Raw genomic sequence first — 16,805 nt, forward strand, 5'->3', positions numbered from 1 at the left:
TTCATTTTAGAAGTAAGAAAATGGAAGCTCAGAGAGGGGAAGTGACTTGTCCAAGGACACACAGCCAGGGAATAATAGTGCCAGGACTCAAACCCAAATCCCAAACCAACTTATAAATCAGTGTAAGCCTGTGGAGTAATAAAAGCAATAAAAGCTGACCTAAGGGCCTTATGAACTCATTGAATTCTCATTGCAGCCCTGCAATGACATACACCCCCATCTTACGGGTGAGAAAACTGAGGCACAGAGGGTTTAACTCACATTACGAAGTTCCCCAGCTAGGAAGTGTGGCTCTGACTCTAGGGGATCTAGAAGAGAGAACAATCTTGTGGGCAGGGCCAGGAGGGGTGGGTCAGGGAAGACCCTCAGGCTGCATTGCTGTACATGTTATTTGATGGTTTCGTGTGTACGCGCGTGCGTACACACACACACACACACACCAGGAAAAGGGCCTGATGTGTTCTGACCCTCCCAACCCAACCCTGAACAGCAGGTACCCCGCCCCCCAGGACCCAGTGGGGCCTCTGCCCCCCTTTTCTTCTTTCCTAGGCTGAGAGGAGGGGGGCAGGCACATTCGCAGGTACAAAGGGGGTGCCCGCCTTAGATCAACAGCCCTAAGGAGTATACAATGGCTGGGTGCATAATTCATGCGTTGGTCTGTCAGCAGACATCAATTATGTGGGCCTTCCCTGGAGTTGTCTGGGGTTAGAAATTGCAGCAGGCTTCCCCTGCCAGCCTCTGGGGGAAACATGACCTCCCAGCTCTTAAAGGAGCAGACCCCCCAGGGATCTGCTCCTTTTCCTGCGGGCTCCCTCCTAGCAGGAGTCAGAGGCTGCAGCAGCAACCTTGGGGCTCAGCCCAAGGCCCTGGCTGGCTGCCCCGTAACGTCAGACCCATTCTGTGCCTACTTAGCTGGTCCTGTGCTAGTAGTAGCTACATATGCACAATCTGCTTCCCCCCCACTCCATCCCTACAACTTACGTGGGGTTTCCTACAACTTACGTGGGGTTTTGACTATCAGTATATCCCAGGGTTTCTCAACCTTGGTACTGTTGACATTTGGGGCTGGATAATTCTTCATTGTGGGGCCATCTTGTGCATTGTAGGACATGTAACAGCATCCGGGGCTTCCACCAACTAGCAGCCAGTAACATCCCTTCCCAAGTTGCGCAACCCAAACATTTCTGTAGAATTTGCCAAATATCCCCTGGGGGTCAAAATCATCCCCAGTTAAGAGCCACTGTTACATCCACATTTTACAAATAAGGAAACTGAGGCCAGGAAGCTTTCAATGCCCAAGGCCACCCAGCCAATAAATGGCAGAGCTGAAATCCAGCTCCTAACCTCAATGTAGGAATTCCCAAAGTGCGCTGCCAAAATGTTTTATTCCAATGATCACATATTTATTTTAATGAATATTTAATACATATATCTCTATCATGCAGAAACAGCAGTTTATTTTAGCCTAAAATGAGCATAAAATTAAATAAAGAAAGTGAGTGGGGTTTGTTTATTTTGTTTTATTTTTGTTTTACTGTTCAAGGAAGAGTAGACTAGGTAGCAGAACACATACAATACGGTGTCAAAACCAAGCAAAATGAAACAATAATTTGTCTAGGAATGTATATGTTGGTATTAAACACTATACTGAAAAGCAAAGGGATGGGAAAGAAATCTGATGATCGCTGGGGTGGAGAAACATGCACAGGAAGTGTCAGTGTTATTGTTACGTGCTCTGTTTCTTAACGTGGGTGGCAGCTTCACAGGTGTTCGATTATGGTTTGTAAATACAGTATATATATAAGGTAGATCTACTTTTGTACATATCAGATACTTCATTTTATAGTGATTACAGAATTTGTCTTGCTCAGTGAGTGTAAATCAAGAAAGTAAAACTCAAGAGCTTTGTTTAAGACATGGGACATGTCGGACATGACTAGAGAAAAAAAAAAAAAAATCAAGACGTTGGTAGAACTGAGGCTGGGGAAACACTACATCCCGTAATGCTCCCTTTCGTATTCTGAGCTGGCCTAGAAACACCCCAGCGCTCTCTTGCTGGCTGTGGTGTCCTCAGTGCGTCACATATACGAGATCAATAAATAGTTGCCAAATTAAAAACTGAATGCAGGTCCTGACCCTTCCACTCGTAGCTCTGCGAACTTGCGCAGCAGCCAACGAACAGTTTGGGAGCGTGGCGAGGTGCTGAGCTTGCAGAGATAAGCCTCAGAACTCGTCCCTGTCCTGCTTAGAGCTCTCAGATACTGGGCAGCAACGGACACACACACCCTGTAACGGGACGTGTGTGATAAGCAGCCCAAGGCATGGCAAAATGACAAGGGAGCTCAAAGGATGGAGTGGCCAGCCCTGCCTGGGGAAAGTAGGGAGGACTTCAGAGGGGACAGGATGGAGCACGTGGTTGGGTTTTAAAAGATGGATTAGAGTTCACCGGGTGGAAAGGAAGAGGCACAGACATGCAGAATTGACCAATAGTCATGTGTGGCTACAGAAACGTGAAGTTTGGGAACCTGTGGCAGGAGAAGCCAGAGAGGGGACAGTCAAATGCAGAGAGACTTGACAACCATGTGTCCTGATTGGGGATTCACTGCAGGGGACAGAAGCTTCTCACACTCACCTAAGCAGCGTTTATGTACAGGATACAGCAGACTGTTCCAGAACAAGAACAGGAAGCAAAGACTAGCTGGGCCACTTGGAGGTGGGGTGGTCTGGGCTGACGGGTGGTGTGGGCTGAGCCACTCCCCCAGGGTGATAACTGGCATTCATGAGACACTCACTAAGTGCTGCTGGAAACTGTCCTAAGTGCTTTGCATGTCTTAATGCATTTCATATTCACAGCAACTCTCTGAAGTAGATACTGTTATCATCCCATTTTGCAGATGAGGAAACTGAGGCATAAAGAGGTTAAATAACTGGCTGAAGGTAAGGGAGTAGCAGAGCTGGGACTTGAACCCAAAATAGCTTGATACGAGAGCCCAAGCTCTTAACTGCTGCCCTCTACACCCTCTCTTGACTCTCCTATGTCCTCACTCCTCCTTCTCTCCGCCCCTTCCCTTTATTCTTGGGCTTTTCTCAAAGGTTTGGCTTTCTTTGATCTTTTTAAATTGCTTCTCTGTCCCCTACAACTTGAGAGACACTTGCTTGAATCTTGGGCTGATCACGAAGCCAGCTGAAGCCTAGATTGTACTTGACCGTTTAATTTGGAGTCTCACCATCCCACAATCCGTTCACTTCCCTGGATCCCTGAGCTCAGAGTGTCAACAGTGGGTTGGCTGAGCCCAGCCTGGATTTTCTGCCTACCTCTGGGCCAGTCAGCAGCAGCCAGGATCAAATGGTACAAGCCTGGTGACCAGCCCAGCCCTTCAGCAGGAGCTGCAGAAGGAGAGGGCAGGTCTCCGAGAAGAGGACACATGGGGGCAGGAGGGCTGATAGACAAGTGTAAGGGTTTAAATTTTGTCCTGAAAAGTCCTAGAAATGTATTAAGCAGGAGAGTGATGTGATTGGATTTGCATTTTTGAAAAAAGACCCTCAGAGCAATTTGGTACATCTGCTTGCATTTCTGTATAAACTGCAGGCTGGGCTAGTTTCCATTAATTTCAACGTTAATTTCCAACATCCAGTAAGCCCTTTCTCTGGCCCAAACCATCTTCTTGATCCAGGGGACACAAAGGTAATTAAACTGTGGTCCTGAGCCTCAAAAAGTCCATAGTCCCAATCGTAAGTTAATAACATGGATCCTGGATATCTGCGCCTGCCTGGGAATCACCTGCAACATTTTGTGTGTCTAGCAAAAGGGCCCACAGCTTTCGTCCGATTTCTAACATGGCCTTAAGTTAAAATCCCGTCTTTGCCACTTAACTAGCTTTGGAAGCTGAAGTTTCTTCATCTGTTCATTGGAGATGCAATACTTACTGGGGGTTTTGTTAAGAATGAACTAAGGTATTGTATGGAAAGTGCTTATAAGCACAATGCCTAGCATAGAATGAACACCTAGTAAAGGGTGATTATTTTTATTATCATTAGCATCATGTCGTGAAAGCAGTACCCCACCCCATAATAGTTATGAACCACTGGTCAGCAAACTGTTCAGCAAGTCAAATTCATCCACTGCCTCTTTTTGTCAATAAAGTTTTATTGAAACACATTTACACCCATCCATTTATATATGATCTAGGGCTGCTGCCACACTACAGCTGCAGAGTTGCGTAGCTGCAACAAATAATTCATGGGCTTCCAAGCCTAAAATATTTGCTATCTGACCCTTCATAGAAAAAGTTTTCCAGCCCCTGGGCTAGATCATTTCAATGTTCTGAACCAGTTTCCACATCTGCACAATAAATGGATTTGAATAAATTATTTTTTTAGCTCAGCTGTCCAATCATTCAGTGACTAGTGAAATGTGAAATGCTCCTGAACATTGAGGAGCTTCCTGCAGACCCAGGTATTAGCGTGATCACGCCGTTCATGGTTGATAACTAAATCCCTCTTTTTCTCCAACTCTCTTCTCGCAGATCCTTGCCATAATTTCCATCATGTTCATCGTCCTGTCCACCATTGCCCTGTCACTCAACACGCTGCCTGAGCTGCAGAGCCTTGATGAGTTTGGCCAGGCCACAGACAACCCCCAGCTGGCCCACGTGGAGGCCGTGTGCATTGCCTGGTTCACCATGGAGTACCTGCTACGGTTCCTGTCTTCGCCCAAGAAGTGGAAGTTCTTCAAGGGCCCACTCAACGCCATTGACTTGCTGGCCATCCTGCCGTACTATGTCACCATCTTCCTCACCGAGTCCAACAAGAGCGTGCTGCAGTTCCAGAACGTCCGTCGCGTGGTCCAGATCTTCCGCATCATGAGGATTCTCCGCATCCTGAAGCTCGCCCGCCACTCGACCGGCCTCCAGTCCCTGGGCTTCACCCTGCGGAGGAGCTACAACGAGCTGGGTTTGCTCATTCTATTCCTTGCCATGGGCATCATGATCTTCTCCAGCCTTGTCTTCTTTGCAGAGAAGGATGAGGAGGACACCAAGTTCAAAAGCATCCCAGCCTCTTTCTGGTGGGCTACTATCACCATGACAACTGTCGGGTATGGAGACATCTACCCCAAGACTCTCCTGGGGAAAATTGTGGGGGGACTCTGCTGCATCGCGGGGGTCCTGGTGATTGCGCTTCCCATCCCCATCATTGTCAATAACTTCTCTGAGTTCTACAAGGAGCAGAAGAGGCAGGAGAAAGCAATCAAGCGGAGAGAAGCTCTGGAGAGAGCCAAGAGGAATGGCAGCATTGTATCCATGAACATGAAGGATGCTTTTGCCCGCAGCATCGAGATGATGGACATTGAAGTTGAGAAAAATGGAGAGAACATGGGGAAGAAGGACAAAGTACAAGATAATCACTTGTCTCCCAACAAGTGGAAATGGACAAAGAGGACACTCTCTGAAACCAGCTCAAGTAAGTCCTTTGAAACCAAGGAGCAGGGATCACCTGAGAAGGCCAGATCGTCTTCTAGTCCTCAGCACCTGAACGTCCAGCAGTTGGAAGACATGTACAATAAGATGGCCAAGACCCAATCTCAGCCCATCCTTAATACCAAGGAGTTAGCAACACAGAGCAAACCAAAGGAAGAACTTGAAATGGAGAGTATCCCCAGCCCCGTAGCCCCTCTGCCCACTCGCACAGAAGGGGTCATCGATATGCGCAGCATGTCGAGCATCGATAGCTTCATTAGCTGTGCCACAGACTTCCCTGAGGCCACCAGATTCTCCCACAGCCCTTTGGCCTCACTCCCCAGCAAGACTGGGGGCAGCATGGCCCCCGAGACGGTCTGGCGGGGAGCTCTGGGCGCCAGTGGTGGTAGGATTGTGGAGGCCAACCCCACCGCTGATGCCAGCCAGCACTCTGCTTTCTTTATCGAGAGCCCTAAGAGTTCCATGAAAACCAACAACCCCTTGAAGCTTCGAGCACTGAAAGTCAACTTCATGGATGGTGATCCCAGTCCATTTGTCCCCGTTCTGGGGATGTACCACGACTCTCTCAGGAACCGGGGGGGTGCGGCAGCTGCCGTCGCTGGACTAGAATGTGCCACACTCTTGGACAGGCCTGTGATGAGTACGGAGTCCTCCATCTACACCACAGCAAGTGCTAGGACACCCCCCCGGTCACCTGAGAAACACACAGCAATAGCATTCAACTTCGAAGCGGGTGTCCACCAGTACATTGACGCCGACACAGATGACGAAGGGCAGGTGCTGTACAGTGTGGACTCCAGCCCTCCCAGGAGCCTCCAGGGCAGGACCAGTCCCAAGTTCAGTGTCGGGACGAGATCGGAGAAGAACCACTTGGAAAGTTCGCCCTTACCCACCTCCCCTAAGTTTTTAAGGCAGAACTGTATTTATTCTACAGAACCATTGACTGGAAAAGCCCCCAGTGGTCAGGAAAAGTGCAAACTTGAGAACCACATCTCCCCCGATGTCCACGTGTTGCCAGGGGGCGGAGCCCCTGGAAGCACCCGGGATCCCAGCATCTGAACTGCGGGGAGCACTGCTCAGCTTACCTGCCACAGAGCTTTTCTGCATGAACTCTGAAACAGAAAGGCTCTGCAAAGCCCCAGAAAGAAGAGACAGACTCCAGAGGAAACTCTCTCAGACTCTGAGAGTCACGACAGATCCATCGGAAGGAAGCTGGCCAAGCCATGGGATATGGCGCCTGGTTGTAACAACTCCACTGCCCTCTTGGGGAGATGACACGAGCAGAACTCGCAGCCGCCACTACCACATTCTGGACATAACCAAGGCCACCTACTCCCCATTCTTCTCTCGTGGCTCTCCATCACAGCCTCTGGGAGCAACACCTCCATCCCTCTGGCTTCCACTGGAGAAGGATGCTGGAACGAGTGGCTGGTATTGAAAGAGGGGGTTGACCAATTTGGTTTTGGGTGTTGCCTGGCCACCTCTAGGAACTCCTCTCCATCACCTCCTGGATGGATCCCCCTGTTTGAAGGCCACAGGGAAGGCTTATGTCTGCACCACAAGCCATGATCCCAGCGCAAAACCCTCACTCAAACGTCTTCATTAACTTCAGTATTTCGTAACACCTGAGATTTTATTTTGAGATATCATCAGGGTGAGTTGCACCACTTGTACTCAATTCTAATTGCCCTCTGGCAATCTGGGAAGGGTTCAGAAGGCAGGCACTCAGCCAACAGTCTGAACTCTGAGTATTGCTTGAGGGTTGCTATAGAAGGAAAATGTTTTCTGTACGTCACTAGTGTAGACTCAAAAGATATGCAAGTGTCAAATATGCAAAAGAAATAGTTTATTCAAAAAGACTGTATGTTACTGAAGAACAGAATAAAATCTGATTTTTTTTATTTTTATTTTTTATTTTTTACCTGCAAAATGAAAGAAAGAAAAAATCCTCAATTGAAATGCCCAGTTCAGACTTTTGAATACTTCCTGCTGCGGCAGGGAAAGCATCTACTATAATAGCAATGTGGGTTTGTTTCCTGTGGTATTCAAGTTAAAATAAAAAACACTTTATGTCTTTCAAAAATAGGTTCTACCAGGGACAGTGTCAACATCTTGCACTTTAAAACAAGCACTATTTCCCGCGGGCCACTTTTTGGGACTACAGGTGGGTTGATGCTACGTGCCTGTGTCTGGCCACAGTGGGTGACATTGTGCTGGTATTGCGGTCTGCTATGTCAGTCTGTGGGCACCTTCCCTGCCCCTCTGGAGCTTCCTCTTTCCCCACTTGCAAGGAGGGGTACTTGGCCCTGGAGTGGGGCTGCTCAGAAAGTCATGTGTACAGGAAACATGCACATCTCAGAAGAATACAATAGACAGTTGGACTTGGGGTGTTTTCCTCTGTTCTTTCTTGTCAACCAGCTGTTGGTGTGTTTTCAGTGTCACTGTCTGTATTAAAAGCTCAGCTCTCCTTTCTGCAGCCATCAATGCAGCCAGTACAGACAAAAGCAATAAGTATTTGTGTGCATTGTGAGCAGTTCCGGTGTATTTCTTGGTGTTGGTCTTCCTGTCCTAGTTTGATGAACTGGCATTGGTTTGCTTGGACTGCAGTCCGACAGCACGGTGGTGCTGGCTAGTCCTCAGTCCAGTAACTTTGGGTTGAGCCACTGGTTAGCGTGATGCCATGTTATTGATCTGCCTGTTTTTAGTACAATGGACTGATGTTGTTCTCTTAATATGATTTTGATGGACGATGTCCCAAGTATAATAGTGTAGATCTGTCAGTCCTCAACTGTAACAGGGATGTGTCTTCCCGATGGAACAAAACATGCTGTCGTTCAGCTGTCCTTCATACAATATGTTATTGGTCTGCCTGTTGGTACAATGGCACAATCCACCTGTCAGTACGCCAATATCACAGAGTCATTCTGCCTGCCCTCCTTACAGTGGCATGAGGTTGCGCCACCTGTCACAGGTATGATGACATGCGGTCATTCCACCACCCTTAAACATGCGTGTTCTCTGCTGAATATGCACCCAGGTCACACTGCTTCTCAGCGTCTCCAAGGACTGTGGATCCCTCCAAGAGGGGACAGTCCCGTTCCTTGCTGCATTAACAAAGAAAATGCATGCCCAAGTATCTTGACTCTTCCGAGGTATCTTCAGAGTACTCTGATAGCAAATGCCAAGGGACTTAAGGGACAGAGAAAGTGTGAGGTCATCCTGGGCTAGTGACACACCAGAGAGAGGAGACAGCAGCACTCCCAGGGGGCTTTGCCGAGCACACAGTGTGGGCTGGGGGCTTATGGAGGAATGGCCAAGGGACAGTCCTCCCGGGGCCATTTCACGTGTCTCTTCTTTGTTTTCGTCACCATTTATGTCCGCCATCAGCACAAATGTGAAAATTCAGGGAAAACAAACAAATGCTTTTTGATAAAAGTAAATAGTTGTGATTTCTGATTCAGATATTTTTAGAGCTGATGCTATCTGTAAAAATTAATAATATTAATAATAATATAGTCTATTTTACATATCAGCAAAGTGAACATGTTGAAATATAGCCATATATAGTGAGAAGGAACTTACCACCCCTTCTTCAAATCAAGGCATTTCATTTGTTGGTTGAAGCAGACGAGAAGTGTATAGATTGAAAATGATTTTTTTCTTTTTTTCTTTTTTTTTAAACTAATAACCAATTGGTGCAACTCTCCTTGTAACCAAAGGCCCTTTCTGCCTTGTGTGGTCACACAGGACTTAGCCCTTCCTTCCTTGTGTATTTTGTCTGACCTTAAAGTAGCATTTTATTGAGTTACTTTTGAAGGACGAATTCAGAAGTATTAAGAACCTACCTTTTCAGGCTTAATAGAGTTCTTATAGAAACAGAATAACTGAAACTCAGCATACACTATGCTTAGAAAGTATTGCGTTTTGTTTTGGGTATTTCTTTTCTTTTACTTGTGTATGTATTGTGGGAATATAGCTTTTACCCTGTGCCCGATTCAAAATAGAGTGCTGTAAGTTTACCTAGGCCCCCTCCTGCCAAACAGGAACATACCGAGATCTTTAATATGTGTACTCCCTACCTGTAACTGTGTATATGCACTGGGAAATCTATCTAAGAGTCTCCACTGAGAAGTGAACCATGATCGATGTGTCTCCATGGAGGAGAGGAAAGTAATGGTACGGAGGCAGCTACTGCTTTGACTTGGTTGTCTATGTCCCAGCCATTCCTGAACCAATGAACATGAGAAGAAGAAAAAAAGTCAACCCAAAGAAACGAGACTAGCGGCTGGAGGTGGATGGATACCTGGTCCCTTTGGCAAACTCAGTGGAACTTGTCAAGAACCCAGCAGAACTTGAGTTCCAACTTCCACCATTATCAGAAAGGGCTAGGGACCAGGTAGATATGTGTCCCAATCACACAGGGGAGAGTCTGTGACCAGCAGACAGAGGTGGGCAAACTCTGAAGGAGTCCATTTCTTCACCTTTTTATCTTTGGGTAAAGAAAAACAACTGGACTTTGGTGCAGTGGATTTCTCAGTGCCTTCTTTAGGAATTTTATCTTAAGCACACTTAATGGGGAAAGAAAAAGGTGGAGAGAATATTTGTTCCCGTGAAACCCCTTTCTCTAAAAGCATTGGGGATTGAGAAGGAAGAAGAAGATGGGGAAACAGCAAAATCCCAAGGAGGCCATTTCCTTTCAACCCACCCGACTTGCCCCTGAGAATTGCTGGTGATACAAACTTTTTCTAACTCATTCCCAATCTCTCCACCGTGTCTTAGTAACTGTAGCCTCGTTTCTGCCCTTTCTCTTAATAAGACTCACGTTTCTAAGGAGAAAAAAACAAAACAGTATTCTCTTCTGTAAAACTATTATGTATTGTTGATGTTTGTAAGTATTGTATATTTCTGTCTTGCTCCAAGTCATGGCTGGAGTGTCTAGTCTATGGACAAGGAGAAATTTAAAATTCACCATGGACAAGGGTCACTAAAGCCAGGTTTCTATCTCTCTCCTTTCCTTATTTCTCTGCCAACTAATCCCAGGCTTCAGCCTCCAATCAAGCAACTTTGAATCAAATGAGAGCATGGTGAAACGCCTCTAAGATTCTTTGGGAAAGGACTTTTTCTGTGGCTGCGCAGTTGGCAGGAGGAAGAAGGGGTCTGCCTGAGCCGCCAGCAGGACAGTGGAGAGCTTCCAGCCCTGAGCGGAAGTTTCCTCACCTCTCACTGCTTATATGACAACATCCAAATGCTTTCACTCAGCCTGGGTGATCCAACCCAGCCCGGGCTACACCCAGAAATAAGAGTTACCTCTGCATTTTCTGTTGCCATTTTTCTGGCGCTAGAAGAATCTGATGCATGACTACATCATAGGCTGTCCATGCATCTCAGAGTAGTTTATTTTTCTGTTCAGATTTTATATATATATATATATATATATATATATAGCAAATTTATAATAGAGCCATTGAGTGTAAGTTCTGCTTTTGTAATATAGAGTAACATCTTAGGAGGTTTATTGTTGGTCGTTATCATAGCTGATATTTTCCGGTCTTTTTTGTTTACTCCCATTGCCCCTGGGGTTGCTGTTTCTCTTCTTCCCTTTGATTCTGATTTTCTGTGGGTGGGGAAAGACTTTAGGGCCTGACTTCCTCCTGCAGATGTTTCCTGACACTAGGCCTAGGGTCTGTTGACACTGTTACTTTCTTCATTCTGTCTGTGTGTTTCTCCTCCTTATTGTTCTTAAGAATCCAGGGCTCGGGTGCAGGACTAAGAGCAGGGAAAGGAGGGCTACAGACAACTCTCAAAATCAGGATGGGATGTGGACTGGTTTAGCTTATCCCCCATAGGCCTTTGGGGACCTGAGGGGACTGAGTTTTTTCATCTTCCAAGATTTCAGAACCAAAAATCTCATGCAAGCCAACTTCCCACGAGCATTTCTGAGATCCAGAACACACCCGAGCCCCTCCTGGCTGGCCTGTTGCCATGTCCAGCACCTGCTCCCTGTGACATCCATTGGGTCTGAAGGACAGAACATTTTCTGGTTCTTGTGAATCTCTGAGAATATACTGCGCTTCAGATCTCACCACCTATTTATCAGCTCCTCATTTCAATCCATTTCCAGCAGCCTCACCAAAAAAACAGTGGCCAGACAGCCAAACCCTGAGAAGACATGTCCCCCAAATCTGCCATTTCATCTCCCTTTCCCTTTCCAGCTGCTGGCTCCATGGAGTCACAGATGTATGACAAGGGCAGCTTCCACCTATCCAGACCTCAGGGAGTTTCTGGACTGTCCTGATCATGAATTCCACCAAGCGGTTTCCAGCCTTGGATGGGCAGAGGACATCTCACGAAGCAGGATCTTCAGCAGAAAGTAGTTCTCCATCCATCGACTCATGCAGGAAGAGGAAGAAAGCTCAGATAATCTCCAACTTGCATTCATTTAGGTTTTCATATCCCACCTGCCTCACTGTCAGTTTCAGGGCTCCCGCCTCCTCCGAGATCAGAGATCTGAGCCAAATCAGGACCCCCAGATGGCAGTGAGCCATCCCCACTGGAACCACCTCAAGAGGAAACCAAACTCAACTACAAATCTATTATTCTGGACTAAAAGCCTAATCAGAGCTCACAGCCTACCCTCCACCCCCACCCCCACCCCAAATTCCTGGTAACCTGGTTTGAACCAGAGCCAAACAAAACAGACAACATTTTTTAAAACTTCTGCACAAGAACAACAATAAACTTGTTTTCCCCTGTAGTTTGCTAGGTGTAATGCCCAAATAAACAAACACCTTTGCCTGCAACTATTTTAAGCTAGAAAGAGGGTGTATAGTTTGGGTTTCCATTCACTGTCCCTGATATTGTCTTAACCTGGAATTTCAACTGAACTCCCCAAAACGTCAGCTTGAATAAATGGGTTTGGGAGGGGCTCAGTAAATCACTTGGCCTCTTATCTTCGCCTCTAATCCTAACTCTCCATTCCTCTCTGCAAAGATCCTGAAAAGCTCTAAAGCCTGGCTAGGATGGGGTAAAGTGGGGCGGTTCACCTGGAGAAGAAACCACCTGCCTGCAGGATGGCTGCATGCGCGTTTCTGATAGTTCCTCTTGCATGAGAGGAACAGGGCGGTCAATTGCAGGTCAAATCAAGGAAGCACTTCTAACAGGTGGGGCTACCTAACCATGGGACTTGATGCCATGTTGGGTAATGAGCACCTTGACGCCACAGGTGTTTCTTTAGAAGCTGTGAATGTTGCAGAGGGAACCTAGCATTGCATGGCAACTGGACTGAACAATCAGGGAAATTCTCCCTCCCTCTGTTTTCTGGTGTGTGTGCGTGTGTGTGTTGAACATCTGGGCACAGACTCAAGCCACTGAGGCAAAGGCAGGGAGCGCAGTTAGCAGGAACTCAAATGCTAGTATCTGGAGCTTCCAGAGAAGATGCCAGGTTGGGAAGGTGGCAGAGCATACCCTGTTCCCTCCTTGCTCCCTATCTTGAACAGTTTCAATGACCCTGTCAATCACCCATCCGACCCATCCCCAGTGCCCTCACAGAAACTACATCGGGTGGGATTGACACTCATGCTACCTTCCCGCAGGCCAGTCAAGAAGCAATCCCTTCTCTGGCTGGCTGTCTCATGGTGCTTCAGCCCTTCTGTCCAGACCGTGTGTCCTCGTAGGCCTAAGGCTTTCTGTACAAGAGACACAATTATCTTTTACCCATTAGCCAGCTGCCAAATGAACAAACTGCCCAGGCAATAGCAAATGGCACCATTCCCAAAGGGCTTTTTTTTTTTTCCTCCCTGGCAAATAAAACAGGAAATCCCATTCAAATCCTTTGAAAGTCCCCACCAGATGAAGTAAGTCCAGAAGGACCAAAAGAGAGAGGCAGCTGTAATCCGGTTTTACAGCAGAAACAAGTCTTCGGCTGTCTCCAGGCAAAATACCATCTCCCACATCTGTAGCCCCTTCCCAAGTGGGTCTAGCTAGTGCGTTCTTTAACTAGAACATTGGACAAAAAGAGGGTTTAGAGTCCCCCTTAATTGTGTATGGTGGGTTTGGAAAAGGTGGGGTTTCATCCTCAGGGTGACCGCAAGTCCACATAAGTCTCAGGTTGTTTTGTCATGAGGTGAGGCAGGATGATAGGTTTGAATGGACAGACTGAGCAGCTCCCAGTTTCCAAGATCCCCACGAGGCTGTCCTGCAGGAATAGCTCAAGTTAGTGGCTGCAATGACATGACAATCCTGGAAAATGAAGAAAACTCCCAATTCTGTCCCATTGGGATACTCTTGAGGGTCATGCGTGGATCGCCCCTTCCTTCCTGCCTCCTTGAGCTAATTCAGGTTTGGAAAACAAGGAGGAAAGCACAAGGGAAGATGCCCAAGAGATTTGGACTTCTCCATGGCTTGGTTCACGGCCTCTGATCTTCACTAGAGCTTTGGGTTCTCTATTAGATGGGCTTGATCTCTGAGCTCGGTATGCCTGGTGGGTGGGGAAGGGGAAGATCGGCAGCTGCTGGGCTGGCAGCTGGCACTTTGCTTTCCAGACCTAGCCTGGCTTTCATCCAAGGTCAAGGGCTAGGTACACCATTTCCTGCACCAGGAACTCAGGGTTATCCCCCGATGTATGCCCTTGGCACACAGTGGTCACCCAACCTGTGTGTGTTTTCTTTTCTTTTTTGAATGAGTGAATGTGTAAAATGATTCACTTCTGAGTGAGTGAATGATGAGTGAATGTGTGAGTGATTAGAGGAGTTTATTAGTTCTTACCTGGCTTGAGGTATTGCTAATTGGGTAGAAATGAGAAATGGGAGGCCCCTCCCACTGAAGCCCATAACAGCTCCACCGCCATCTGTTCTTTCACTCAATCGGGGACCAGCATCATGTCCAAATTTGACATTTGTCTGCCCGAGGGGCCACGGGCTTCTCAGAGCTACACTTTCAGGGGCCCCTGGGGTAACTCCAGCCTCCTTCCTACTCTCCTACTCTGCATTTTCAGCCTCACATTCTAGTTTAGCTCACACATAGCCCATGGGGAGACCACAAAGTGGTTCTCCAATGAGCAAAGCCAAGGGTCCAAAGTAGGTGTTTTCCCTGGTTTGGGACTGGCTGGGGGCAGGAATGTGCGAGCTGACATCTGGAAACTGGATCGCATTCCCTGAGCCATGGGAGTCCAGCTGGAAAAGAGGGCCAGCCTGTCCTCCAGCTTTTAGAGCCAATGTCTTCCTATTTTCTGAGCCCCAGTGCCCCCATGGTAGCATGCGCCCGATCCCTTTAGCTAAGACCATCTGTCTCTCCCAGGAACTGTAGTGTGAAGTGGAGGCTTTTCCGCCAGCAAAGCCATTCTGATCGCCCCGCCCATGATGGTGGCCAAGCCAATCACATTAGCCATAAATGACCAATGTCCTTAGCGCTCTTTTCTTGGGGTCATGTTCTTGGGTTCTGTTCATCTCTAATCAGTTGACGTCTCTAGTCCTTCCTGTAAAGGCAAAAAATGAGCATTACACACACACACACACACACACACACACACACAGAAACCAAACAACAAAAACCCAGTGTCTTTTTATGCATGTGATGAGATGAAATTGTGACCTCCAGCTGCTGTCCTGTCTTGTAAAATGCGTCCAAATGTTTAAGAATTTCTAAGCAAATGGTCCCTTAATGAAGTCTGCAGAGTTCAATAAAAAGGTACGGAGAAAACAAGCAGAGTGGAGTTTGTTTTCTTTTCTGGGCACCGTGAGGCAGGAGTGTGAAAATCTGTATGGGAGGCTGAATCTGGGGACCTGGAGGGGCAGCGCAGGTTGAAGGAGACACGGTATGAAAATGTAACTGGCTTGTCATCCCAATATGCAAGCAGTGGTAACCCTCCCTATGCAGTACTCATGGACCAACGCCCCAGTTCTGGTCATTTGGCTTTCATGTCACTGATACCTGGGTGTTCTTGGCCTTACTATCTCTCTCTCCCTCTCTCTCTCATAAAAAAATGTCTCACAATGCCTACAGGGGCCACACACTCAACTCTCACAATCCATCCTCTCCTCTGCTTTGTAGTTCTCCATGACACCTACCACCTCTGACACAGTATATTTTATTTATTGACTTTGTTTTTTTGTTTACCTCCCTCCAATAGGACATACATTCCTCCCTCCAATAGAACATAAATTGGGAAACTGAAAAGCAAAGAGAACAAAAATTGAAACAGAACAGAATAGCCGAGGACTGTGTATGTGTCTGTGTGTTTGTTTCACTTTGTGTAATTTTACCCCTCACAAAAAGTGCTCTGCACTTTGCTTTTTTCATTTCATAATGTATATCTTGAAAATCATTCTGTATTAATACACAAAGAGCTTCCTCGTTCTTTTGTGAGCCTATGTCATGCCCTATTGTACAAAGTAATTGCTAGTCTCCTACAGCTGAGTGTTCGGGTTGCTTCCAAACTTTTGCTATAACAAACAGTGCTGAAATGAATGACCTGTCAGCAGTTCCTGTGGGCTCTGCCTTCAAAATAGATCTGGAAGCTGCACTGCTCCCCTCTCCACTGCCACAGCTCTGGGCCATGCCATCACTCTCTATTGTCTAATGATTGCAGCAGCCTCCAGACCTGGCTCCCTATTTCTGCCCTTGATCCCTTTCAAGCTCTTCTCAACACAGTGGCCAGAGGGATCCTGTCATTCTAATCATATCACTTTGCTTTCAAAGCCTTCCAAAGTCTTCCCATCACATTTGAATAAAATCTAAAGTCCTTGGCATGGTCTATAAGGCCATACATCCCGGGGCCCCTGCCTGCCTCTTTGATTTCACTTCCCCCTGCTCTCCTCTAAGGGTGCTCTGCTCCACTTTCACTGGCTTCCTCACTGTTCCTCAAACATGCCCACCATGGACTCACTTAATATCACCCCTTTCCAGCTCCTCTCCCAGGCCCCTCTACCCTCTCTAACCTCCTGTCTTACTATTCTTTCCCTCCCTCACTCCCCTTCAGACACATTGGCCATTAGTCAATTTTCCAATACACCAAGAATACTACCACTCCAGGGCCTTTGCTTGGGCTGGCCCTTCTAACTGGAACATCCTTTCCAGGCTAACTACATGGCTCCCTCCTTCCAATAGCATATAAATTCCTCCCTCCAGTAGAACATGAATTCAAAAACTGAAAAGCAAAGAGAACAAGGACTGGAAAAAAAAAAAAAAAAAAGAACAGACTATTCAAGGACTGCAGGACAACTACAAAAAGGTGCAATATATGCATAATGGGAATGCAACACACGGAAGAAAGAGAGAAAGGAACAAAAGAAATATTTGCTACAATAATGACTGAGAATTTCAGCAAATTAA

General features: G+C 46.9%; 1 protein-coding gene across 6 annotated transcripts in view; it reads left to right on the plus strand.

Moving 5' to 3' along the window:
* The window catches only part of KCNB1 (potassium voltage-gated channel subfamily B member 1), an 85,714-nt gene extending 70,538 nt beyond the window's left edge, over positions 1–15,176 (plus strand). For 2 of the 6 annotated variants that reach the window (XM_074317266.2, XM_074317265.2), the window contains one exon: positions 4,527–15,176. In XM_074317266.2, the coding sequence (XP_074173367.2) occupies positions 4,527–6,536 (2,010 nt within the window). In that variant the 3' untranslated portion in view covers positions 6,537–15,176. The remainder of the gene's footprint in view (positions 1–4,526) is intronic. The other 4 variants (XR_012491059.2, XR_012491057.2, XR_012491056.2 and 1 more) reach the window with 4 other exon arrangements.
* Positions 15,177–16,805: the final 1,629 nt, after the last annotated feature.

The sequence above is a fragment of the Rhinolophus sinicus genome, chromosome 13 (assembly GCF_057876585.1).
Source record: "Rhinolophus sinicus isolate RSI-liver-muscle chromosome 13, RSI-T2T, whole genome shotgun sequence".
Taxonomy (NCBI): domain Eukaryota; kingdom Metazoa; phylum Chordata; class Mammalia; order Chiroptera; family Rhinolophidae; genus Rhinolophus; species Rhinolophus sinicus.